General features: G+C 40.1%; 1 protein-coding gene across 1 annotated transcript in view; it reads left to right on the top strand.

Moving 5' to 3' along the window:
• The window catches only part of MYO3B (myosin IIIB), a 386,538-nt gene extending 359,577 nt beyond the window's left edge, over positions 1-26,961 (top strand). Inside the window, exons 31-33 of the mRNA XM_045820463.1 lie at positions 25,144-25,250; positions 25,625-25,671; positions 26,452-26,961. Coding sequence (XP_045676419.1) covers positions 25,144-25,250; positions 25,625-25,671; positions 26,452-26,590 — 293 coding nt within the window. The 3' untranslated portion in view covers positions 26,591-26,961. The remainder of the gene's footprint in view (positions 1-25,143; positions 25,251-25,624; positions 25,672-26,451) is intronic.
• Positions 26,962-27,779: the final 818 nt, after the last annotated feature.

Genomic DNA, 27,779 nt, shown 5'->3' with positions numbered 1-27,779 from the left:
CTTGTGCCTCCACAGGTATGAGACTCCAACTGAGATAAGGATCTTTGTATGTTTTTTTAAAAGATTTCATTTATTTTTATACAGAGGGGAAGGGAAGGAAAAAGAGAAGGAGAAAAAAATCAATGTGTACTTGCTTCTTGCATGCCCCATGCTGGGGACCTGGCCTGCAACTCAGGCATGTTTCCTGACTGGGAACCCAGGCATGTGCCCACGACCCTTTGGTTCACAGTCCGGCACTCAATCCACTGAGCCACACCAGCCAAAGCTGATCTTGTCTTGTTTCTTCTCATTCTCCTTCAGTAGCTTCCCATGTACTTAAAATAAAATTCAAATTCCCTCCATGGCCACCAAAGCCCTGCATGACCTGTCCGAGCCTATTTCTCCCACTTTGTGTCACGTTACGATCCCTTTTCCCACTACAGTCCAGCCACACTGGTTAGCTCTTGTCTTCCTGTCTGGAAGATAAGAATATGGTGTGTGTGGCTGCTGTTGCCTCAGCCTGGAATGCTCTCCCACCCCCACTTCGACCTGTCTTCACGTGGCTGGCTCCTGACATTCTTTAGGTCTCAAAATAACTGTTTCCTCCTCATAGGGACCACCTTACACATTGTATCTTTCAGTTCCCTTTCCAATGTAATTCTGACTTAAAACAACCTATTTGGTTCCTTGTTTATACTTAATCATAATCTGTGATAATTTATCTTAGAATTGATCAATAGGAAGAAGGAAATCTCCATGAAGGCAGGGATTGTATCTGTCTTGCTTACCAATACATCCCTAGGGACTGACACACAGAAGATGCTCCATTGATTATTTTTTTTAAGATTTTATTTATTTATTTTTAGAGAGGGAAGGGAGGGAGATAGAGAGAGAGAGAGAGAGAAACATCAATGTGCAGTTGCTGGGGGTTATGACCTGCAACCCAGGCATGTACCCTGGCTGGGAATCGAACGTGCGACACTTTGGTTCGCAACCCACGCTCAATCCACTGAGCTACGCCAGCCAGGGCTCCATTGATTATTGATATCACTGTGGATTTAGGAATGTCAATTTTTTGCAACCATTTTTCTAACTCTGCTCTGATGTTCCTTATAAAAAGAAAATAGAAGTAATGAATATACTCTTCTCTTAATAAGCAATTGTAGCTTGAAAGGAAAAACATTTGTGAGTATTAATTTATATTTCAGTTGTTCTCAGCTATGGTGAGTCGGATCGTATGAGATTGCTGCTGTTAGATCATTCTTTACTACCAAATGGCAATTTCATAAGGCGCAAAGTAATAAACAGTTAAATAAAGTGCATTTATGCATTTAGTTTAAGCCGTTTTGCCAGGATAGATTGGATTATACTGCAGAAATAAACAACCCTCATATCTTAGTGGCTACACCCACAAAGGCGTGTTTCTCAGTTATGCCTCCCCACTGTGAATCGGCTGTGGCTCTGGTCTACGTCGCCTTCTCTCCAGAACCCAGGCCGACGCAGTAACAGTTTCCAGCTAGATCGTTGCTGGTGGTTGTACAGAGATGTGGCAAACCAATTCTAGTTTCTACCTAGCAATACACACATCCTTTTGAGGTATGTGTATTTCACTGGCCAAAGGAAGTCCTATGACCACTCCTGTGTTCAGCAGGGTGGGGAATGTAAATCTTTCTTCTGGGAGAGGCACTTTATGGGTAATAACAGAAATACTTAGTATAAAAGTAATACAGCCTACTGTAGTAACCCTGAGCAGCTAATGCTTTCATCCGATAGTAGGCACCTAACTTGCATGTATACACCCTAGCAGTAAATAGGACTAGGTTTATGCCATTTGACCTATTTGTAAAAGCAATATTATACAGTAAAAATATCTACATTAGTGTCCTGACTTGCCTGTATCATTTTATAAGTAATAATGTAGGTGCATTGTATTTAATAGAGCTCTAGGTTAAGGTACAATGCTTGTAGAAATCAGGAATATAAAGAGTGACAGAAAAGTTTCTGCTTTGCTTGCTGATTTGTTCTTGTGAAGAGGAAATAACATCATTGGGGTCATTGACTTTTGATGTACTGTTTAAACTTGTACATCTTTAAAGTTACCTGTAGACAATATCCAAGCACATTTAAGAAGGTGTCTGAAATTTGGGAACAGGTGAATTGCTGGAGGCTTTCTGTTGTGATTAAGTTAGTCTACTGATATGGTTACAGGCTCTAGATTAGTGTGGGGACACATAGGTTCTGGGCTAACTTTATTACCTATTTGGCACTTTCTCTTTCTAAAAGACACAGATATTTATAATATATAAGTTCCAGCCTTCTCAGTACAGTTCTTGGGCTATACAAGAACTGATAATAAATAGACATTAAAGGGATGGCACTTTGCAAACACTGCTTTGAATTCCCAGGGGGATTATCCAAGATTGAAGGATCCAAAATTCACCAAAAGAAGTTTGCATAAGTGATAAACAGCATGTCTTACACCCTCACTTTTCCTTCTCCAGAACCACTCTATATTCTTAATTGTCTAAATTGTCCTTTACATGAAAGTTCTTGAATAGATATCACCCAGTAGGAAAAAAACAACAACATAGCTCTTCTTATGGCCTCAGTGTGCTCTGACAGGCTCCTTCAAGCCTGAAGTGTTTTGGGGTTTGTTTTTGTTTTTGTTTTGTTTTTCAGTGCCTCTAGCCTCTCTTGAAATTAACCATTGATCTGAAAGTCAGAGATGCAAATCCAGAGAATACTGGAAGCATTCCAAGGCCTACAAATAAAAAGTTAATTACCTAAGGAAAACTACAAGAAAGACTTTTGTTTTCCACCAAAATCTCCTCCCTAGGCTGTTAGCTATGTCGTGCGTGGGCCCAATCGATATATTAGCGCTTGAGAACCAAAGTCCCTTGGAATAAATTAATCTGTCAGGGAAAGAAATAAACAAAGAACAAATTAACATGTTTTAAGACATTGCTTAAATTTTCATAAATATAGACCTTGAGATGGGATGATGAGTTCCCAGGAGCCAGAGCTAATATTTGGTTGTAATTAAGAGTTGCTCTTTCATGTTTCATCTGATGTAGGTGGGAAATTGCCCACGTGCTTGCTGAGTTCCTTGCTCGTTCTTCCTCACAAATGCCCGTGTATACTTCATTAATAAGAAACGGGTGCCTTGCAAACTACACTGGCACACTTAGCTTGTTTTACCTGTAGCTGATATGAAAATAACAGAATGCTACACATACACGCATGCACCATACAAGCAGGAATTCCTTCAGGAATCTCCACTTTTTAGTGGCTCAAAAGGACCTGATGACCTAATTCATGACAGACTAGACCCATGCCAGAGGTTGCAGCTTTGCTGACAAAGGACCCCGTTGTGCTCCCCACTGGGTGCAGGTGTGGAACACAACGCTGTTGATTAGCAGGAAGAGCAATAACATGTGAGTTACTCATTTGTAAGGACTATGTAAGCATTCATTTAGAGTCAAGAACCAGAAATCCATCTCAAACTAACTCAGAGCAAAGTGCAATTGATTGGCATTCAAGCAATGTCATTGGGTCTCTCTCTCTCTCTCATTTCTTTTCCTCATATTTTTTATTCATTGATTTTAGAGAGAAGATTATAGAAGATTCTGTCCAGAATGGGTGTGGTAGGGGAGGGAGACATCAATTTGTTTTTCCACTTACTTATGCATTCATTGGTTGTTTCTTGTACTTGTCCTGACCAGGGACTGAACCCACAACATTCATGTACTGGGACAGTGCTGTAACCAACTGAGCTACCTGGCTAGGGCTCTCCTCATTTCTCACTGCTGCTTAGCCCTTTCAGGCTGTCATTTTCAATGTTGCTAGAGTGGCCATTACTAGCCCTGAGCCTATATTTATTAAGTAGAACTTAAGGATCCCAAAGAACAAAAGGATCACAGTCTTCCAGTGTCCATGTCTCAGGTCTCCTAGAGGAAATCTGGTCCTGTCCAGCTTGTGTACCCACCTCTGAACCAATCTCTGTGGATGGGAAAGGGGACCTCTGTTGGGCCAGGCCTGGGCCCCATGTTCAGCCTTATTTGGGGAAGAGGGAAAGGAGAACAGATCAGCCATATTCAAATACCTGGAAATGTGTTCTCTATTGGGAAGCGGAGACTCTCTTACCAAAGCAGAGGGCAGAGCAACCAATGTCCACCTGGAGAATTTTATTTCCATCCTATTCATCATGCTCAGTTGCTGACTGTAGCAAATTCTCAGAAGAGGAGGCCATGACAGGATCCCTGTGATTATGCAGCCAGACTATGCTCTGGTGACAGAATTATTACCCTTTATCAGGGGGTCAGTAACTTTCTATCGAGTTCCAAACAGAAACTCCCTGTCGGTCTTGAGTTGCAGAAGTGAAACACCTACGTACATTCCTTTCTCCAACTATGGTTGCTTTCTCAAATAAAATAACTTTCTTTTTACCTCCCACTATATATTTAAAGTATTATGCTACTTTATGGAATGTATTTGCACTAAATATACTATTACTTACTATTACTAAATCATTCCCAGGGAAAAGAAACAGAGTACAGTACTTTTTTATCAGCTGAGAAATTTTAAAATGTTAATTTCTTATTTGAATAATTTCATAAGTCAGCACTCTTGAGGATATTGCATTGGGTAGTAGATAAAAACTGAATTGAATATTTTGATGTGAAATGTCTGTTCTAATTATTGAGCAATTATGTATTATGAAGCTGGTTTATATAACTTTCAATACATGGACGCAAAGCTGAAAACATACTCCTCAAAGCTGTATTATCACAGAAGAGAAAGTAAAGTTTCCGAAGCAAGTAGTTGCAAATCTGGGAGACCAGGAAGAGTCACTGAGTCTATTCGTCTCTGTGGGAGGCAGGATAAGGACAGCTTTCACTCCACCAGCCTTCCTGTAGGACGCACAGATCAACCCCAGCTGACAGCAGGGCAAACTCATCAGGACTGCAGACAAACCGTGCTCTGGAATGGATAGAATTAGCAGATCAGCACTGTCGGAAATTAGATGAGGCACCATCTTGATCCTTCTAAAGCATGGATTCAGCTGATTAAGAACACTCTGCCTCAAAATAACTTATATAACATCACATAGAAGCAATGCATTTAACCCATGACTAGAAAATCTTGTTTAAAGAATCTATCAATAAGTGGTACATCTTAAATGATTATGCTTTTTTTTGTTTGTTTTTTTTTAAGGTCAAGGGCCAAACTCATTTAGCAAAATAGAAACAATACCAACCAACCCCTGAAATAACATTTACTTACAACAAAATTTCAACATTTGCACAAAATGGGAGTGTCAAGAACAATGGGACAAAAGGGAATTCAACAAATTAGAAATGGAATCAGGAATATAGTTCAGTATTTTCTCTTTGAGGGCTCCATTCCTGGAGACGAGAGAGGACAAGGTAGAAGAATTCAAAAACCTTCTACTATTGGGTTCAATGAAGTAACAAAAAAGATGGCACACTATAAAAACCAGAAGTGATAATTTATAAATCTTTGAAAATAGTAACCATGGGTATAGTACAATTAATTCCATTCACCTTCCCTTGTTTATAGGAAACTTGTCAGAGTCTCTCTCCCTGTAGCTTCAAAAATGGGCGTATGGACTTGTTTTGCTTTGCTGCAGAGAACGCACAGACTGAAGCAGAGTGTTTTCCTCCTCTGTGGACCTCCACCCAAATGTGCACATTTCAAATTTCATGAATCAGTTTTTTAATTCCATTTCATTATGGGCCCAAGAATTCTTCTTAGAGAGGAGAAAAATATGTTGTCCTGAGCACCCTAGTGGATCTCCAGGCCACCTCTCTTGAGTGAGTGAGTCCCGCCTACGTAGCAACAGTGGACTTCTGCTGGGGGACACCATCCATTGACACCTGGGCAGGGTAAGAGAGCCTGCACTAAGCCACCCCCTACTTACAAAACTACACCTCCACCCAGTTACCATAGGCGTGAATGCATCTTGTCTATTACCTGGTCCATGCTTTGATCTAGCCCCCACGAACCCAAAACTTTTACAGAGAAGAGAGCCAGGAGAAGCCTGGTGGTGCAAGCACCACCCTGGTAGGTATCTGCATCGGGGATTTGTGGGGCGGGGTGTCATCAGACCTTGGGAGAGGAAGTCCACCAGATTCATTTATTTGCTCAGGGCCTCAGAGACAGTGGGTGAGTCATTGTGCTCTGCCCTGCTGTTTCTTTTTAAAAAAATAATCTTACTTTCTAACATATATACCAAATCATTCATTATGCTTATTGTTTATGTCTTCCACTACCAGCCAGTGAGCTCCTTGAGGACAGGGATCTTTGTTCACTGCCATGGCCCCGGTGCCTAGAACAAGGTCAAGGGCAGAATAGGCCCTGAACAAAATTGAATGAGCCATGAGGAACAGATTTCACCATCAGGGAGAAAAGGACGTACTGACCCACACCCAGCACGGATCCAGGGCGGGAAGGGAGTCATGACTCTGGGTGCAGCATTGCAAATGGTGTTTGAACTCATCCCACCACACTGAGCCTAGTGGCAGGTCCTGCTGAGGAGGAAGATACCATGTTTGCACAATGAGTGAGAGATCTTGTTAAATACTTCAAAACACCAACCACCCTTTCTTGGCAGACCATGACACAAGCACCTGATATTCTTCCTTCTCACTTTACAAAAGACTTGATCATTGTCTTTTAAGGACTGAAAGCCCCCAGAGGCTGGGTGCAGGAGAAGGCATCTGTCCTTGGTAAGGGCTGAGGCCCACGCAGAGCAGTTGAGACCAGGACAACACCTCAGGGCAGCCAGAGCAAATGAATCTGGTAATGGGGGGAAAGGGCTATATTCCAGCCTCTCCCACCATGTACCTGGACTTCTTCAGTAGCCTCCCACCTGCTCTCACACCCAGTTTTTTCAAACTCCCACAGACTAGTCCATGTCCTAACACTAGATTAACCTCTATTAATCTCACTCCTATACATAGTAATTACTTTACAGAAGCATGGAAACAACCCCTTACCATTTGGAGCATTGAGCCATCCGGCCTGCTGGCACTTAGCTTCCGTTCTGTCAGGGATCTGAGTTCACACTGATGCTAATAGGACTTCACAACAGTGGTTGTTTCTTTTGATACCTTAAGCTGACTTCCGCCTGCTGGCTTTGCATGCTGGTCACCACTGGCCACTGCCCAAAACTCACATCATTCTAGTCATCCCTGATCTCATTGATTTTCCCACTGTTTTCTGGGTTTCCTCTCCTCTGACCCACCCTTTCTACTGCCCACCATTTCCCCTGACGTCATCTTGCATGGAGCCCTATCCAGCATGACCTGGGGGTGAGGCAGTGGGTAGAAGTGGAACCCACATCCTGCTCACTCGCCATTGCTATCTATGCTCCCCTAGATCATCCTTCCTCTGTGCCTGTCATCTACTGACCCCATCTCGGTCACTTCGCATTCAGGGAATGTTTGGGTACTTAATGTATCATCATCTCCATTTCCAAATTTCACCACCAACTAGAATGATTTTTCCCCACCATCCAGTCTACCTAAGTCCTACAGCTCCCTACCTCTTCATGTCAATGACCTTTGTCTTTTTTCCACCCAGGCATCTACTTTCATGGCTGCACTGGACTGTTCAAGAGCTGCTCCCCATCAAACCATAGTCTTCTTCCTTCCAGCCCTCTCACCCCCATTAGAGCTGTTATTCTACTGTCTTCCAAGCTTCGATGGCTTCTCTTCCACCTGCCTTCAGCCTGCACTGGAGTTCAGTGACTCTCTCAAGCACTCGGTCTTCCACCCACTACCCAGAACACCCGCCTAATCCTTCCTACTCTGCCACTACACCCAAGACCCTAAGAGTTATAGCTGAAAAGCATCCCTATGCAGTTTGGCGCCACTCACAAAATAATCATCCCCAATTTTAGCTGGGCCTGTAACTCTTCCCCGAATATGAGTCCTGGACCAGAATCCACTCCCATTCCTTTCTCCACTCTCTTCGATCCCCTCACTCTCCCACTGTCCCACCAGTACAGTGCAGGGGGAGCAGGGGGGCATAACAAAAGGGGCATGGGCTTCGGTGCCGAGTGGATCCTGGACACTGCTCTCCGCTTCTTCGTGGAGTAATCCTGAGTGAGCTAGTACCGACAACCTCCCATACGGAATCAGCAGACAAATCTTTCATGAAGTTTTAGTGTGAGAATGCACAGTGGGCATCAAGCTTGTTTATTTTTACCAAACAACTTACTTAAAAGAAATCTCTCATGTGTCCCCAGGAACCCATAACTCTCATCAGTGCTGGGTTTTCGTTATTTAAAAGTCATGTTCACATAGTCACACTTATATACCTAAGAAAACGTAAAGTTTCCATGAGAACCGTCAAAATCTGCAGGAGCCGAACTACAGAACTTTAAGAACAGTGTTCACCCACGATTTATGTCCACTTATGTTCTCCCTCTGGGGATTTGCATGTCTCTTTTTAAACAAGCTTTGTTCTGCATGACTGGATATTTAATGTAAACACTATCTCTGACAGGACGACCAGTAATGGGTGTAAATTTGTTCAAAGCTTAGGACAGGATGACGAAAAATGATCCAATTTCAACTCTCGGAATCTTGCATTCCTGCTGGTCTGCCAAACACTGGCAGATCACTTCTCCAAACGGTGTCCACTGCCTGGATCGGCAGCCACCGTCACCCAATTCCTCACCAACTCTGCTGACCCTGCCTATGAGAGACGACAGTGTCCCAGATCTTCCTTATCACTTTCTTCCCATCTCAGGCATGTAGCAACTTGCCAAAATCTTTATGAGGATAATTTCAGCTACTATACATTCTTAATAACATAAGAAAATTACATTCACCATCTAAAAACAAGTATAACCCTGAATTCTTTTCCTTGTTCTGGCTGCTTTGTCATCAGAACTAGAGATACACTGACGACTAATGTTAGAACTACACGATACGACCTGGAATGCAATTCCTCTTATAAATTCAACTCTAATATTAAATGATTCTTACAATGAGACCAGCAGCTCATTCTAAATTAGTATTGTAATATATCTTAAAGATCCCATAAGACCTTTTAATTCTGTAAGTCTAACAATCCATGATCAAAAGTAATAAAATTCTGTATTTTAAACATTTTTTTCTTTCTTACATATTTATAGATAAGGTGGAATGGGAGGGGGAACCAGGAGTCTAAAAGGAAAAAGAGAGGCACCTTAATGAATAATATAAACCAAGTTAGTGACCAGTTATATGCAATAAATAACATCTTTGACTGCCACCTCTTTGTACATATTGCCTTAGAGTGACCATAGAAAGTAAGCCCCAGTTTGTTATTAAGTTTTCATTGTATCAAAAATTCCAACTTAAAATGACCAACTTGAGCACAGCCTAAGTAAAACCGTCTGGTTTTCCCTTGTTAGTCGTGGATCGTACTGTAGTGTGTAAAATACAGTTAGATGAGTTTGGTATGTGACCTGCCCCATGCTTCAGCCCTCACACATGCTCGTTGTCTTATTAACTAGTATGGATGTTCTGATCCCTAGCTACTATCAAACCATTAGACAGAGCTTCCTGGGCTGGTCCCATCCCAATGAGTAGTAGTCCTTTAAGGCTAGGGATTGGCCTGGAAATGTGGCTACCTGGCCCTACTCTGTAAAAGGAAGGACCATTTTGAATATAGCATCACTATTCGTGTTCCTGTCTCCAGGAAGAGTCTCCAGGAAGTCTTTTTTTAATGCAGCTTCAACAGCCTCTTTCCTTCCAGATGGTGCATGGAGCCAAGCCTGTCAGAGACCCTTAGTCTCCTGCTGCCTTTTAAAGCTGGTCGTTGATTGCTAATGACCCCCAGCTGGACAGGCTCCCCAACCCATTTAACCCCTCTCTGCTGGGTCCCCATCTCACGCAGGGTGAGAGGCAGTGAGAGCTGGAAGTCGGAAGGTGCCAAGTCAGCCAGGACCTCCTGCTCTTTCAGAGCTGGTGGCGCATTTCCCGGTGCCGTCACGGGCGTCCAAGATTGCTCCAGTGAAAAGCTCCTGTTAATATGATTTTTTCTATATTGTCAGATAAATGCTACCAGGTTTCCGATTGTTATTACAATAATTTCACTTGACTAAGCCAAGATAACAGAGTCCCTGAGTGTTTCCTTTAGGGTTCAAGAGTGGAGGACTATTGATATGAATCCTCTGAAATATGTTAGTCTGGAAACTTGAAACTAAATTACACTGGAACTGTCTTTTAGTCTGGTCAGACAATGGTTAGAGCACCTCATATGTGGCATGCAAAGGAGCATGAGTGAAAGCAATAATCAATTTTCTTGTCAAGGCCTAAATCACTGTATAGCACAGGACATACCCATTTTCAGCTATGCTGGTAACAGCTGTATTTAATTTGGTTAAGCTTGGTGGGGTGGTATTTTGGTTTTTGGGTTTTGTTTTGTAACATGCTGGATTGTGTTTATAGCTATACTGGTCAGGTGACCTAGAGAAGGGGGATTTTAAAAAGTTGGTAGCATGAATTTGTTGAAAGATCATGAGTCCAGTGGAGAGAGGTCTCTTACACCTTCCTTATGTGCATAAGGGAAAGGGAGAGCATGAGAGGTCGTCATTCTGTTTATTGTTTCCATAGTGAATTGTCATCAATCTCTTATTAGAATCTAAGAAAACAAGGCAAAGAAATTTAGTAGTTTTGCATGACTCTGAAGAACTGAGGTCTAAACTCTTGATCTGAACAGACCTAACAGCTCACTATTTTTATAAATCTTTAAATGCTTACTGAATAGTTGGAACAAATTTAATTTTACAGTGTACTAAGGAAATGTTTTTCCAAAATTAAGCACATGAAAGGAAAAATAACCTAAATGTAATTATTTTCTATTCAACTTTGTTTCCCCCAGATACTTCCTATTTTATTGACTTTTCAGAGATTAAAACTGGAAGAGCTAGAGTGATCTAATTTTTCACGACTAATGCTGCATTGATTTTACTTTTGCATCTCGTTAATTTAATGCAGGCAAAATTATACCTGTGATTTCATTTTGGCCTACTATTCATATACTTTCCTGTTTCTCGCAAATACACACACTCACACCGGCAATCCATTTGTGTGTATAATATCCCCCAAATCAAGTCATTCATACTGATGACTGCTCTCTCTACGTGTAAAAATATCTTTGAATTTATGAACTGGGTGGCTGTTTGTACAGCTGTACAATACTAACCTATACATCGCAGTGTTTGCTCACAGCTAGAAGGCTGAGTAGGTGAAGTTAAAAATGCTGTCTTTTCGTCTGTCAGTAACCTAATGGACCCAGAAGGACATTAAGATTAGCCTCCCTTGAGCAGCATTGATCTTTGAATGAATCCTATTACAACAACATTCTGATGTAGTTGTGGAGAAATTTTCCCCCTGAATCCTGAATGCATTTTGATTGTTATCCTTTAAATTCCAAAAAGCAAATGAGGTTTACAGAATTTGTGTCCGTCTCACAGATGGGGCACTGAGAGGCCTGAAACTCTATTTATAGCACCATAAAGTCACAAAGGACCTTAAAGAGCTTCTTCTTTTTTTTAAGACTTTATTTATTTATTTTTAGAGAGCAAGTAAGGGAGGGAGAGAGAGAGGGAGAGAAACATCAATGTGTGAGAGAAACACCGATTCGCTGCCTACCTCACACCCCAAACTGGGAACCTGACCCACAATCCAGGCATGTGCCATGACCAGTATTCAAACTGGCAACCCTTAGTCTGCAGGACGACACCCAACCCACTGAGCCACACCAGTCAGGCTTAAAGAGCCTCTTAGCTAATATTTCTCCACTTTCCCTGGTTTCACACTAGTTTCATACAGTGAACTTCCATCAGTCACATCTCTTACTGCACCCAGATTCTCACACATTGGGAAAGAGCATGACTCCAAAGAAAATAGCTCAGCATCTCAAGGTAAGAACATGTGTAATGTACCACACACCACCCTCTGTCAAAAAACCACTATGTTAGTCTAACCCCATTGTTTTACAGATAAAACGTGGAAGCCCAGAGGGGTAAGCAACTCACCCAGGGTCACACTAATGAGTTCCAGAACTATGTCAATGTCTTCTGACTCCCCAAACAGTGCTCGTTTCACTAAATTTCCAGCTCTTTGCTCACTACAGCAGGAACTGAAACCAGGTTCCCAACTTAGAGAGCAAGCAGAGCTGGGGAGGCATGCCCCAGAATCCCCTGTCACAAAGAATCAAAGACCCCGTTACAATTAATTTAGTAAAACCGGCACTATCTGGTGTCCCATATCCTCAAGCATGTAAAATGACGTTCCAATCTTCAAAGACATTCTTTTGTTCCAATTTTATCTGCTTTTACCCAGAACATTGTTTCCTAGCTCGCAAGTAGTTCACTAGGTGATTTGCATCTCATTAAGGGCTCCAAAAATGACATCTCTCAGCCTGCCGCCTGATTTTGTGGGACTGCTCAGCATCAGACCTGGGTCTGAGACTTTTTCATGTGGGCATTTTTGGAAAAGCTGAATTAATGAGGTTTTCCCACTGGGTGCAGTTTGGATGGCCATTTTGACCATATTTCTTGGCCTGTTACGGGGCCAAAGTGAGGGAATAGCCAGCCATTGTCAGGAAGGGTACACATGAGGTCAGTCATAACCAGGTGGATGGAAGGGAATATTGTGAGGCCTCCAAATAAGCAGTTTAAAAACTTCAAGGTTTCTTTGAAAAGATAAACAAGATCGATAAACCTTTACCCAGACACATCAAGTAAAAAAGAGAGAGGACCCAAATAAATAAAATCAGAAATAAAACAGATGTAACAGCTGACACCAGAGAAATACAAAGGATTATAAACAAATATTACAAACAACCATATGCCATCAAACTGGACAATCTGGAAGAAATGGATAAATTCCTAGAAACATACAATCTTCCAAGACTGAAGCAAGAAGAAACAGAAAATCTGAACAGATCAATTACAACCAACAAAATCGAAGCAATCATCAAAAAACTCCCAACAAACAAGTCCTGGACTGGATGGCTTCACAGGTGAATTTTTTGCTGAACACTCAGAGAACTAACATCTGTACTTCTCAAACTATTCCAAAAAATTCAAGAGGAGGGAAGACTCCCAACCTCATTTTACAAGGCCAGCATTATCCTAGTTCCAAAATCAGTTAAAGACACTGCAAAGAAAGACAATTATAGACCAATAATCCTAGTGAACATACATGAAAAAATCCTCAAGAAAATATTAGCAAACCAAATTTAGCAATTAGCAAACCATATTAGCAAACCAAATTAAAAAGATCATACACCATGATCAAGTGGAATTTATTCTGAGGATACAAGGTTGGTACACTATTTACCAATCAAGTAATGTGATACACCACATATACGAAATGAAGGATAAAAGTTATATGTTCACATCAATAAATGCAGAAAAAGTAGTATTGACAAAATGCAACACACATTTATGATAAAAAAAAAACCTCCACACAAAATGGGAATAGAGAGAACATATGTCAACATAATAAAGTCTATATATGACAAACTCATAGCTAACATCATATTCAGTGGGGAAAACTAAAAGCTTTTTCATGAAGATCAAGAATAGGGGAGGGATGTTCAGTTTCATCACTCTTATTCAATGTAGTACTGAAAGTCCTGAAAACAGCAGTCAAACAAGAAGAAGAAATAAAAGACATCTGAATTGGAAAGGAAGAAATAAAATCGTCATTATTTGTAGATGACATGATACTGTATATAGAGAACCCTAAAGATTCCACCAAAAAACTACCAGAACTGATAAGTGAATTCAGTGGAGTAAGAGGATACAAAATAAATATTCAGAAAGTGGTTGCATTTTTATGAACCAAGAATGAACTATCAGAGAGGGAAAATAAGAAAACAATCTCACAATTGTATCAAAAAATACCTAAGAATAAATTTAACCAAGGATGTAAAAGACCTGTACTTGGAAAATTACAAGACACTGGAGAAAATAATTAAAGAAGATACAAATAAATGGAAGAAGATACAAATAAATGGAAACATATACCATGCTTATGGACAGAAAGAATTAACATCATTAAAATGTTCATACTACCTACAAGTATGGATTTAATACCATTTCTACCAAAATACCAATGGCATATTTCACAGAACTAGAACAAATAATCCAAAAATTTAAAAGGAACCACAAAATACCCATAGAACAAGAACATACAAGGCAAGAACATACAAGGTATAGATAATCTAGCTAATATATGGTATTAGGAAAATTGGAAAAATAAATACAAAAAGTAAATAAAACTAAACCACTTTCTTACACCAAATACAAATAAACTCAAAATGGATTTAAGATATAAATGTAAGACTCAAAATGATGAAACTCCTAGAAGAAAACATAGGTTCCAAAATCTCTGACATTTCTCTTAGCAGTATTTTTCCTGGTATATTATTTTGGGCAAGGAAACAAAAGAAAAACTAAACAAATTGGACTACATCAAACTAAAAAGTTTTTGCACAGCCAAGGAAATCATTAGCAAAACAAAAAAAGACAAGCTACTGAATGGAAGAAGATATTTGCCAATGATACATCTGATAAGGGGTTAATATCCAAAATTTATAAAGAACACATACAACTCAACACCAATAAAACAATCCAATTAAAAAATGGGCAAAGGACCTGAATACACACTTCTCCAAAAATGACATACAGATAGCCAATATAGACATATGAAAAGATTATCAACCCCAGTAATAATCAAAAAAGTGCAAATTACTTTTGGCTTTCTGCTTAGAGGAGGCAAAGGTTCAACTTTCTTCAGTCGCCAGCCACCTCCACCATGCCCCCGAAGTCTGACCCCAACAAAATCAAAGTCGTTTACCTGAGGTGCACCATCGGGGAAGTCGGTGCCATGTCCACCCAGGCCCCCAAGATCTGCCCCCCGGGGCCTGTCTCCCAAAAAGTTTGGTGATGACTTCACCAAAGCAACCAGTACCTGGAAGGGTCTGGGGATCACAGTGAAACTGACCATTCAGAACAGACAGGCCCAGACTGAGGTAGTGCCTTCTGTCTCTGCCCTCATCATCAAAGCCCTCAAAGAACCACCACGAGACAGAAAGAAGAAAAAAAAATTAAGCACAATGGAAGTATCACTTTTGATGAGATCATCAACATTGCCTGACAGATGGGGCACTGATCTTTGGCTGGAGAGCTCTCTGGAACCATTAAGGAGGTCCTGGGGATGGCCCAGTCTTTGGGCTGCAATGTCGATGGCTGCCACCCTCATGACATCACCGATGACATCAACAGCAGTGCAGTGGAGTCCCAGCTAGTTAAGAACTACGAAGAAAAATATTTCAATTAAAGATCACTTAAAAACCAAAAAAGAAAAGTGCAAATTAAAACCACAATGAGATATCACCTCACATCTGTCAGAGTAGCTATCATCAATAAACAGCAGACAATAAGTGTTGGCCACGATGTGGAGAAAGGGGAACCCTCATGTACTATTGGTGGGAATGCAGACTGGTGCAGCCACTATGAAAACAGTATGGAGTTTCCTCAGGAAAAAAAATGGAACTGCCTTTATGACCTAGCAATTCCACTTCTGGATACATATCCAAAGAAACCCAAAACACTAATTGAAAAGAATATATGCAATGTTATTTTCAGTAGCCAAGATAGGGCAGCAACCCAAGAGCCCATCAATAAATGAGTGGATAAAAATGTTGAAGAATATATACACAAAAGAATATTCCTTTTCCATAAAAAAGAATGAAATTCTACCACTTGAGACAGCATGGATGGACCTAAAATGTATTATGCTAAGTGAAACAAGTCAGTCAGAGAAAAACAAATACCATATGATTTCACTCATGTGTGGAATCTAAAAAACAAAATAAACAAAATAGAAACAGAAATAGATACAGAGAACAAACTGGTGGTTGCAAGAGGGTAGGAGTTTTGGGGGACTGGGTAAATAGGCAAAGGGATTAAGACATACAAATTGGTAGGTACAGAATAGTACTAGGGATGTAAAGTAGAGCATAGGGAATACAGTCAATAATATTGTAATAACTCTGTACTCTAGTACCAGGTAGGTACTAGATATATCAGGGAAAACACTTTGTAAAGTTTATGTCTGTCTAACCACTATGCTGTCACTTGAAACGTACAAAATTGTATAGACTGTAAATTGTAATTGAAAAATAAAATTTAAAATTCCTAAAAGCAGAGAGAGGGAACATAATGCCAATTTTTTTGGTACTATGCACAGTAAAGCAAAAAAAAAAAGGAAAAAAGAAAATCCATGGCAACCCATTGCTGATTCTGTATAACTGATTCTAAGCTTATGCCTTTTGAACATTTTGACTGGTTCCAACCCTCCTGAGATCCCAGCATTTTTGCCCTACATTTGCGTGGTGCTTTAAAGAGTCTCACTTGGTCAGAATTGCTTTTCGGCTTTGACTTTTATTTATATAGCAAAACCTCCACAACAGCACTTAATAGCATCATACCTCTGGAAACCAGAGATAATGTTTCCATGGTCAGCAAAATTGTTCTCTTGGAATAAGAAAAATTTTTCCAGTGTCCAGGGAAATTAGTGTCTGCTTTGGGTTCAAGCCATTTGATACAGCTTCCAGAACAAAGCAAATACCTGACAATACCAGGATCCCTACTGGGGATGCTTGCCCTTCCCAGAATTCCTTCTACCCAATCAAAACTTCTCTGATCCTATGCCAACTTTTCAAGATGGCAGCTAGCTAATTTGCAAAATCAAGCCAAAATCTTAGGAAAGGGTAAAATCCCTGGTTTTTCTAACTTGGCTGTAGATTAAGATCATCTGGAAGAAGGGGTGGGCTCTTTTTCAACGATAACAATGCCACAGCCCTACCCCTGACCAATCGAATTAGGCTCTCCAGCTGTGAGGCCAAGACATCTGTATGTTTAAAAGCCGTTCAGGTGATTCTAATCAGCAACCAGGGTGAAGAACCACTCCCTTATAACTGGAATTACAACACTTAGGAGCACCTGCTCTGCCTTAGGTACCATGTCTTCTCTTGTCATATATTGCCCATCAGCCTTACTACAACCCTACTTGAGTGATCATCATCACCAAGTTCAGACCTCTAATAAGTGCTAGAGGTGGATTCATACTCATGCTCTTCTGACTCTGCTGCTTTTTTTTATTTCTCAAAGTGTGAACATGGGCTGTTGGTGGTTTGCAAATTGATTTTAAATGGTGTGTGGACATAACATTAAATGATAATCATGTAAAAGAAAGATCACTCCTTTTTCAATTCTCATTTTAAATTCTTTAGATTAAGGTGCGAGTTGTGAGGGTGTTAGTATGTCTCCAAGTCTTCTCACATTTACTCACCTCTCTTTTTTTTTAAAGATTTTATTTATTTATTTTTAGAGAGGGAAGGGAGGGAGAAAGAGAGAGAAACATCAATGTGCAGTTGCTGGGGGTCATGGCCTGCAACCCAGGCATGTACCCTGACTGGGAATCGAATCTGCGACACTTTGGTTCGCAGCCTGCGCTCAATCCACTGAGCTACACCAGCCAGGTACTCACCTCTCTTCTTAACAAAACTTTTTTAAAAGCCCAGAACACTTTGTGGGAGACAGAATCTAGCTCAGGTGTGATAATATTGTCTTCATTGCATTTACTTAATGGTTTACTTCTGTTTATGGGAAATGTTGCCACTGCTTTTCATTTATGACAGTGAATAAAGTTTCATTTTTTAAGAAATCCATTTAAGTAAAAAATAAATTTGTTAATTTTTTAAAATATTAAACAATGGTACAGGTGTCTTGAATATAGCAAAAATGTTTAAGCAGTAAATGACATCAGTTTGAGAAATATGTCTTTATAACATGTTAATTTTTAAAACAGCCATCTCCACACCTATTAGCCAGGGAGACCTCTCACCTACCATCCTATCACACCAGACAGGCAAAAACTTGTTTCATCCACATTAGGTCCAGCCTTGGACCTATCACCTTTGTTGCTGCTTCCAACAAAGGTGGAGTTCTGAAACACCAAAGGCTAACAAACATGGAGAGTGGAAAGGGTGTACTTTCACTCACTCTGCCAAGTAATCAATAAAATGCAAATCAAAACACAAACAATGTGCCATTTTTTCACCTACTGAACCGTCAGACCCTTTCTTAAAGATGAGACAGCATCTTTAAGGTCTCCTCAGGTATAGGTGGTAGAAGTATGGTGTGCTACACACTTTCTGGATGGCAAATGGAAGTACAAATTATAACTTGAAAATATGTATACCCTTTGGGCAATAACTCCACTTATAGATTTTTATCCTAAGGAAAGAATGTGGATTATTGCCGTGATCTGTTTGGCTCAGTTGGTTGGAAGTGAAGGGTCCCTGTTTCAATTCCTGGGCAGGGCATGTGCCTGGGTTGTGGGCAGGGTCTCCGGTTGGGGGTGTGTGGGAAGCAAGTGATAGATGTTTCTCTCTCTCATCTATGTTTCTCTCCCTCTCTTTCTTCCTCCCTTCCCCTCTTGCTAGAAAACATCAAATCTTTAAAAAAAGAAAAGCATGCAGATTATCAAAGATCAAACTATGTATATGTTCCTCAAAATATTACTCATTATAGAAAAACATTGCCCAAAATAGGAAATTATATAAATTAATCATGAATCATCTATTAAATGAAATGCCATACAGCAATTAGAAATGATGCCATTTAGTCTAATCTGGAATTCAGATAAGAAACTTGTTCCAGCACCTGCTGCTAGTGTGAGGGTGGGGTAAGGGGGTCGACTTATTTGTGTATCATGTTTATTTATACCTTAAAAAATTCCACCTATACTTTAATAAAATTGTTATAAAATAAAAAGAATTTTAAAATGTAACTCTAAAATAAAGATACTATTTTTAAGGTAGGTTAATAGCATGGAAAAATATTTATGACTTTATTGTTAAGTGGAGGGAAAGCAGTAACAAATTACTGTAGATGAATACTGACAGCGGTGTTCTGGGGTGGAGTGAAAACAAATGAATTCACATTCCCAGAAAAATATTGAAAGGATATTAAGACAAAAATACTAATGAACTTAGTTTTTAAGAAGCTGATTTTTTCTCCCTCCTTGTTAGACTGAAGGTTCCCTAGAGCTGCCCCAGTACAGAAGAGGCCCTCTTCCTGTTGGAAGCCTTGGCAAATGTATCCCGAATGACCGAGGGAAAGAAGAGGCCACATAGATGGAACGAATCTTAAGAAGAATGGTGAATAGTTACCATTCATTCGTTCATTTGTTGAGTGTGTGCCAAACCCTGAACCATGAAACGGTTTCCAGGGAAATTATTACCACTTCCTTAACAATAACAAGAAAACTCCACATAGACAATTTATAACTCCACCATCTTCCACAGGCACTAATTTAACTCAGGGATGTTTTCTTCGTAGCAGTTTTACAATTTTGAAGAAGATAGTTCATGACATAACTTGGCAACTGGGCAAATTTGAGCTTTCCTTTCATCTTAGAAAGGAAGATCTGAATTACATGCACCCCAAAGGAGAAATCCCTCTTTCTAGTTGTGTATGTGTGTTTTACAAAAACCCAGTGAATTCTTTAGTCTATCCTAAAGCTAGCCATGGTAATATATGGAAGAAAACTTGTAAGAACATCTCAGTAAAAGAACAAGCATCATAATCGAGGCCATGGCCTAGACTTTGGGATTTAGAATCAAAAGACCTGAGTTCTAGCCCCACCTCTGAAGGGAGACTGGCAGAGGGGTTCAAGCTCCCTGGATCTCAGACCACTCGGATATAAAAGCAAGGGGCCTTCCATTAGTAGGACACTGGGAAACCCAAATTCTCAGTTGGATTTTGCCTCTAACTTGCTGTGTGATCTCTTAATCTCCCTATGCCTCATAACATCTCTTTGGGGGTATTTGACTTGCCCAAAATGAGATAAAGTAAAGAATAAGGTACTTTGCAAAACAAGATGTGCTACATAAAATGAAGTGGTAAGGGTTAGAAGCCCGAGCGCCATAGCTGAAAAAGACAGTGTCTTTCCATAGCTGGAAATTGGACACTATTTCATGTAAGTGTCCACTAGAGTAGTATGCAGTCAAACACCACTGAGGAGAAAGATCATTTAGCCAACTGCTGGGCTACTGTCACCTCCAAGTGCCCTGAGAACTTTGGTCAGAGAAATGATCCATGCTCTTGAAACTCCCTCCAGATTTCTTCTATTTTCTGACAGGCTTATCTCTAGTTTGTCATAAGGTTCTGTGACAACTCAGAAGAGAAACGTGTTCATGGTCCCTTTACACACAGAGTTGACAGAGCTCTGTAAATTAATGGCATAATTCTAAACCTATTTCAATGACCCCCCCCCCATTTGGGATTTGCCATCTGTACATCTAGAACACTGAACACTCTGTTTGCTTCAAGGGGATGTTTTACTTGGCAAGTGACCCTGGGAATGCCTCACCCGCAAATGGCAGTCAGATTAGCAGTCACACCACTCAGAAAGCATACATGCCTGCATAGGCCTCCAGGGACGGCTCAAGGGACTGCAGTTCTCTCCAAGTGCTCTCTCCCAGGAGCCCTGCTCACTGCCTGTCCACTTCTCAGGGCCTAGCATCCGTGCTGCCCCACCAGGCTGGGACAACTGAATTGCACGACCCACCCTGCTCTCCCTTGTGGTTGTTCTTTCCTCACCGAGATCCTGCTAGGAAATTTACCAGGACGGGCACATCTGCAGTACGTGATGAAAAGTGAAACACTAGGTGTTAGGGGACAATGTTGAGAAGAGCATTTGTAGCCAAAATAGCCATAATTCAACAGCTCCAGTAGAGTAGAGGAAGTCATTTCCCTCTTCGTCTGTGAGACCTTAGGAGAGAACAGAAAACTTCAGTTGTGACTTAAATTCTGCTTGAATTAGGGTTGCCAGATTTAAGGGGGAAAAAAGACACCAGCTAGATTTGAATTTCAGGTAAACAACCAATCACTTTTTAATGTAAGTATGTCCCAAATATTACACAGGATATATTTGAAAAATATTGGTTATCTGAAATTCAAATTTAATTGGGTGCCCTGTATTTGATCTGGCAACTCTAGCTGGATATACCTGCATGTTCAATAGAGTACTAAAATATTAAACTTCCAAACCAGTTGTTTGAAGTTATATAATGAAGCCGTCAATTGAATTCAGCTATTTGTCTCTCATCAAGGGCTTGGTCAATTGTGCAGCCACAAAGTATAACGATTTGGGATTAGAGAGTATGCATTCCCTGGGCTCCTGAAACTCCATCCAGATTTCTCCTATTTTCTGGCAGACTTGTTTCCAGTTTATTATAAGTTTCGGTGACAACTCAGGAGAGAAACATGTTCCAGGTCTCAAGTATGAAATCAAAAGGTGCAGGGATTCTTGTAAAGGAAATAGACCCATGTTAAATGTAAACTGACATTCAGGACACAATATTCTTTAAAGAAGCACTATAGGGAGGTATCTCCCATGTATTACAAACTGGAGAGTTTGACTTGGCTTACAAACTTTTATGTGAGGTGGAAATCAGCCAGTTTCAGAATATGAACTTCATTGTCTTCAAACTAAATAACTCATATTCTAATGTGTACCTTCAGACTTGAATTGCCCAGTTTGTCTATAAAAACTGCTCAAGTGAACTAGGTAATTGTCAGATGACCATACTGTTTTGTAACTCATAAGCAAACTGGCTCAAAGGCCAACAGATGGTTGAGGCTTCCATTCTGACACTTACAGATTAGTCTTTCTTAGCTATGGTTTCTTCATCTTTTGAAAGAAAAAATTTTTTTCCTACATACCTCATTGATATTTTTTATTTTTAAACTTTTATCACAAAGATCATGATAAACTCAAAGTGCATACATGTTTGGATTTAATCTATGTGCTATATGCTATTTGTGTTTTGCTTCTTTTTCTGGATTTTGAAATTTCATCTATCAACACCATACCCATAATCATCCTTATTGATGCCTCATGGTATGACATCATTTTTATATCTCAAAGTTAACTCTTCCCCAATTATTAAATACATATCATGTTTCTAGCTTTTTTCTACTACAAAAAGTGTTATACTATCCATCTTCATGAAGATTGTCTCTTTTTATCTTTTGGCTTAACTCTTTGTTGGGACGTGTTCAGCTTTTGTTTTAGATTGTCAAGTTGCGCTTCAGGAGAGGCGGAGCCTAAGGACTCAGCAGTGTACATGGGGCCTCTCTCACACTGCCTTTTGACTTTTTGATTTATCCTAATTAATTGAAAGGCAGTAGTGTTTTAATTAAAGCTCTTTGTTAAAGTGGCTGAACATTTTTTAATATTGCATTTCAATATATATGAATATTTCTCTGTCTTTCTCTCGATTCAGGCTTTCCATCTAATGGATAGTAGACTTTTGTGTGTGTATATGTCATCATTTGTTTTTATCTTTCTGTTGCACTTCCTCTCATCTTAGTTTTGTTACTGTCCATCATATAGAATAACTTACTGGAATATAATTGAACCTATCCTTGTCACTCATATCTTTTCCCACAGTTAAAAAAAGGTCTATTTCATTTCCTTCTAAGATTTTTATGGGAATGTTTAAAATGTTTAACTATATAACTCATCTGGAATCTATTGTGGCCTATGAAAATCAGGAGGTGTATTGAGATAAGTAAAAGATTTAGAAATTTTTTACAAAGCTAATTTGAGTCCAGCAACACTAGCTTATGGCCTTAAGCAAGTCACTTAATGTCTCCAAATGCAGTGTCCTCTTCTGGACTGAAGGCAGGGCCTTTTTCTTGTATCCCTGTATCTTCCCCCACAATATTTGATAAAGTACCTTATGTTCAGGATAGATGTTATAAGATCTGTATTGAAGTTATATTTTTTGCATATTGCTATCAGATTGTTCCATCAGCACTCACTGAATCATGATTCATTCCCCAATTATTTATCTGGTTGCTTATGATTGGTCATATATCAATGATGCTCAGATTTGTTCCAATGGAAAAGCACCTGGAAGTTGTAGCACTCTTCACAAAGCATCATGAAATATGGAGATATTAAAGTTAAGATAATGAAAATTAAAATTTGGTGCTAAATCAGACACCAGTTTACACTAGGTTCTAGTGCAGTATAGATACTGTATGATTAGGCACCAATTATTTTTTTTAACTTATGGGAGAAATTTTAAGATTGAGAAAATTCTATCCAATAATTTAATTTCTTCTAAGAATCAGGAAAAACACTCACCCATGGAATATCAAGTTGTTCAAGAGCAAAAGTTGAAAACCACATCTTATATTAAGCATTCCCAGTTGAGAGTATAAATAAAAGCCTCTGATCAAGTGTAAACACTATATAAATATAAAGTCCAGCTAAAGTGGGCTGAACTCCAGCTGAACCCCAAAACTATTTAAGATTAGTCTTTTGAGTTGCCAAGTTTGGAATTCCTGTAACATTAGAAAGTCTAAAGGAGATCTATGTCAGATCTCCAGTGCATGTTCACACCAGCAGCCTCAACTCTAGATGCTTCTGTTTATTAATCTATAAATCAGAGGAGATAACACCAAAGGGCCTCACAACCTCATGTTCTACCATATTAAATAATATGGATTTTGCAAAGCAAACAGGAGGTTGGTGTGTTGGAACTAACAGGAAAAAGAAAGCAAGAACCATTTCAATTCTGGATGCCTTGTACTCTGAGGACAATACCAGCACAAGAGGCTGAAGTCCTGTCCTCTGCACAGAGTTCCTGAAGATGTGGATGGTGGCCATTAAGGTTACCAGAACCCTCTACAAGCAACATCCTTATGCTATGCTAATTAATAATTTTTCCTGGAGCTTACTTTTACTTAGATCTTTGACTTTCAAAAAGAATATTTCTTGTTAAGAAAGACAATAATGCTGTAGGGGTTTTTTTTTAACTGCTAGAATAGTAGGTGAAAGATCTATGGTGGGGTACCCAGTGGGGTCCCCACCCTGCCACTTGGTCTGGGATAAGTCACTCAACATTTATAGACCTCAGTTTCCTTTTCTAAAAAAGAAAATGAGTATTTAAATGGATGCTTCCTAAAATCCTGTATTGGTCTAACATAAATATGTTCCAATTCAAGAAAAATAAAAATGTAAAACTTCATACTTAAGAAACTAATAATTCACTATTTCAAATGGTCCCTGCTGAGTCATTCTTTACTTAGAAATTCCCCCAGAATTTCCTGAAATAGTAGGAATCTCTCATGAGGTCACACTGTGACTACAAATCTTCAACCCTTTTTTATGAGTAATTAGTCTATGATATACACTTTGTCCAGGAAAATGATATCTCTTCTGTAGACTATGACATTCGTGAACAATATTCTACTGCAGCTGTGTGTGTGTGTTGACAAGAAGTTAGAACTGCTGAGCCCTGATTCACATAGAGTGCCAAAAAAGACAGCCGATTCCACAAAAGTCATCTGCTTGGAAGGGAAATAAATCATCACTTCACTGGACACGTGGTTTCTTAACCTCCAGTGCACTCTTGGTCCAGGATTCTGAAATCAAGACTAACATAGAGGCTGCTTGTTCCATGAAACTGAGCAATCACCTTTTCCCCTTCTCCTTTGCGCTACCTCCAGAGACTGCATGGATCAATGGCATTGTTCAAAGCATTTCAGTAAATACTAGCACAAGCCATTTTTCCTCCAATACGTATCCCACCAAAAGGTTTGTTTCTCATCTACCCAAGAGTGTGTGCTCCAGATGTCTTTCGGCGCTCACTGTAGGATGTGGTGCAAACCACCCCAGATCGCCTTCCTCGTCCTAGCTGAGTTATCTCACTAAGAGGGCGCTTTCTATTCCATGAAGGCTGACCACGAGCCTCTCCTTCACTGGTGTGGACACATCTACTTGCTGTCTGTCACTCTTGACTGCTGATTCAGATAAGAAAGATGAGGGCAAAGTCACAGACAGTGGCTATTGTTTACCCTCCACAATCCCTGTGTGTTTGTTTTTTTAGGGTGGTATTTCTTTTACTGATAGCAAAGCTCTAACATGCCCATTAAAATGGGACACAGTTTTTACTAAATGCACGTATGCAAAGAGCAATGTTTTATTTAATTTTCCCAAAACTTTGGATGGTTTACAGCAAGGTTTTGCTCTCTTGTTGCAGGTTCAGAAAATGGTCTTGCACAGAAGCAGCCAACACCCCGCCGAAGATGTCAGCAGCCCAAAATGCTGAGTAGCCCCGAGGACACCATGTACTATAACCAGTTAAATGTGAGTTCAAAGTGGCCATAAAGCTGTTTCACTGGCTTTGTTTCCAGTTAATAATTCTGTTATTAATACCTGTTCCAGCCCCTCCAGCCCCACCCCCACTCTCTCATGCTCTCCTCTCGAACATGTGCTTAGGCTCTTTATCTGTTGCTTTCATGTCAGGATGTCTGCCTTCACGGTGAATAATTGATGTGGTTTATCAAAGACGAGCAAGATGCATGCTTCATCAGGCTCACTTGAGCCCTTTGATCAAAAAAATTATGCTGTGACTTCTGATATTATCAGCATCTGCTTGCATTCAACACAAAATCACTTTGAATTAAAAATTAACGACTTGCTGCTTTGCTTTGACTGTGTGTTCTTGGCCCTCTCCACAGGGAACTCTAGAATATCAAGGGAGCAAGAGGAAGCCAAGAAAACTTGGGTAAATATCTGTCTTCTTAGTTCTAAGCAACTGTAAACAGAAGGGGTCCTTTGTGATATTACAGAAAATGCAAAACTTTCCTGAGAGGCTTCTAAAAATATGCAGTGGGGATAGCCCCACTATTATTGACATTAGAAACTACTTTTCACAGTAGCGAGTATACAAAACTTGAATCTATTCTGTCTGAAAAGGCTGGAATTGCCATCTAAAGGCAAATGTTATTTCTCATCATTTTCTCAGAGAACTGTACTTTCTTCCTAAGTAGAGACATAGTGGGTTGTATAAAACTCTCCCACAAACAAGAACACACCACACAGTGAAAATAGGAGGTTTCCCCCACATTACCCTCCTCCTGGGCCTGAAAGGTACAGGAAAATTTCCTCCAGTCATTAGACAGGACTCTAAAGAGCGAGCTCATTTCATCGTTAGCATCTCAGAGACTAGGAGTAAGGTAGGTAATTGGTACTAGTTTAAGAACTGGAGAAGGTCAGGAGGGAAATTTTCTCATCCAGTGGGAAACAGACAGAAACAGAAAAGATAATTCACATAAATCTAGCTGCAATATGACCACAATTTCCAGGCACCACTAAATCAGGCCATTATCAGTGTGCTACTCAGAGCTGAAAGGGTTTGTGTAGCAGACTCCAGCTCCTCTGTGTTGTCCTTCCCCTCAGCATTGGAACCCACGCTGTTCCAAGTACTCAAACAACTTTAGCTGCCCCAGAAGTGACTGTGGCATTTGTTTTCCTTTTCTGTTCAAACTCTTTTTTTTTCTTGCAGCCAAGTCAAAGTGCTTGATGGTGAAGATGAGTACTACAAGTCTCTGTCACCTGTGGACTCAATCCCAGAGGAAGATAACTCAGCCCTCCCTTTCTTTTTTCCCTCGTCCTCAAAAGGAGCATCTCCTGCTCAGCACTGAGCTGTACTTCCTGCCCCTCAAGTCTGTTGAGGGTAAGAATAATCACAGTAATTGACTGATTGTCATGTAATAAGAAAGCACTGCCATGGGCTCGGTATCTTTGGACACATGGTAGAGCCTTACAGAACAAGTTTCAGATTCTTAACCGTTTTCTCCTACCTCCCTTACCTTCTCCACATCTGCTCTGCAGCTTGAACTGAGTAATCCCTTCTTTTCTCAAACCATAAGTCTCCTGGGGACACTAAGCAACCTCCACTACAGCAATAACCATCATTCATGCCACCATCTAAAAGGGTAACAATCTCACCATCAGCCAATTGTGAACACTGATCATATTTCTTTCTTTTTCCCACCACATCAATCCATGCAGACTCTGCCCCTGTGAAAAGCCAGGACTTCTCTTCCTCCTTGCCTCTCCACGGCATCCCCTTCCCCTTTGCTGATCTTTCAACCAGCACTCCCCAGGGTCAGGGCTCCATCCCTGAGCGTCTCCATACTGGAAAAGGACAGAAGACCTCCTATGCCAGGATAATTTTTGTGTGTTTAGGGGAAGAGGCCAAAGTTTTCCAGATTCTTTCTATAAGGGAAATGAACTCCTCTCTTGCTAATTATTATGCCAAGAAAGCCTTTGCCTCTTTACTCTCTACCTTGTCAAGACACCCTCAGTACCTTAGCAATAAAAGAAAGAAAATTTGGACCTGTCAGAGTCCATGTCACATGGTGTTGTAACTTTCCATTCTCTGGTTGCTGGAGCCAGCAGGCTGTGAGTTGCCGCGGGGAAGCATCTTGTCTCGTCCATCTCTGTGTGCAGAGCCCAGCGCAGCGCCTGGCACCGAGTGGATGTGCAGTAAATGCTCACCCTCGGGTGAATGGGGTGAATGACGAGAGTTAGTTAGCATATTTGATAGGACAGGTACTTTCAATTATATGTTATACGTGATTAATCACTTTTATTACACTGTAAGTTTTCATTCAAGTAATGATGTTATACTATATATTATACTACTCTATATGATTCATTACAACAAAGTTTTTGAGCAACTATATGCAAAACAATATGTGAGTTTTCTGTGTGATGTATTGGGTCAACTATAAGACCCTTTCTCCAGAACAGATATTCTCAAGATTTTTCTTACTTCAAAATACTTAGCAGATAGTATACATGGGAGTACTCAGATTTTGAGGAAAA

The sequence above is a fragment of the Phyllostomus hastatus genome, unplaced genomic scaffold, assembly GCF_019186645.2.
Source record: "Phyllostomus hastatus isolate PE091 unplaced genomic scaffold, TTU_PhHast_1.1 phas_contig_1, whole genome shotgun sequence".
Lineage (NCBI taxonomy): Eukaryota > Metazoa > Chordata > Mammalia > Chiroptera > Phyllostomidae > Phyllostomus > Phyllostomus hastatus.
The sequence above is the reverse complement of the archived record's forward strand: the minus strand, read 5'-3'. Positions and strand labels throughout refer to the sequence as shown.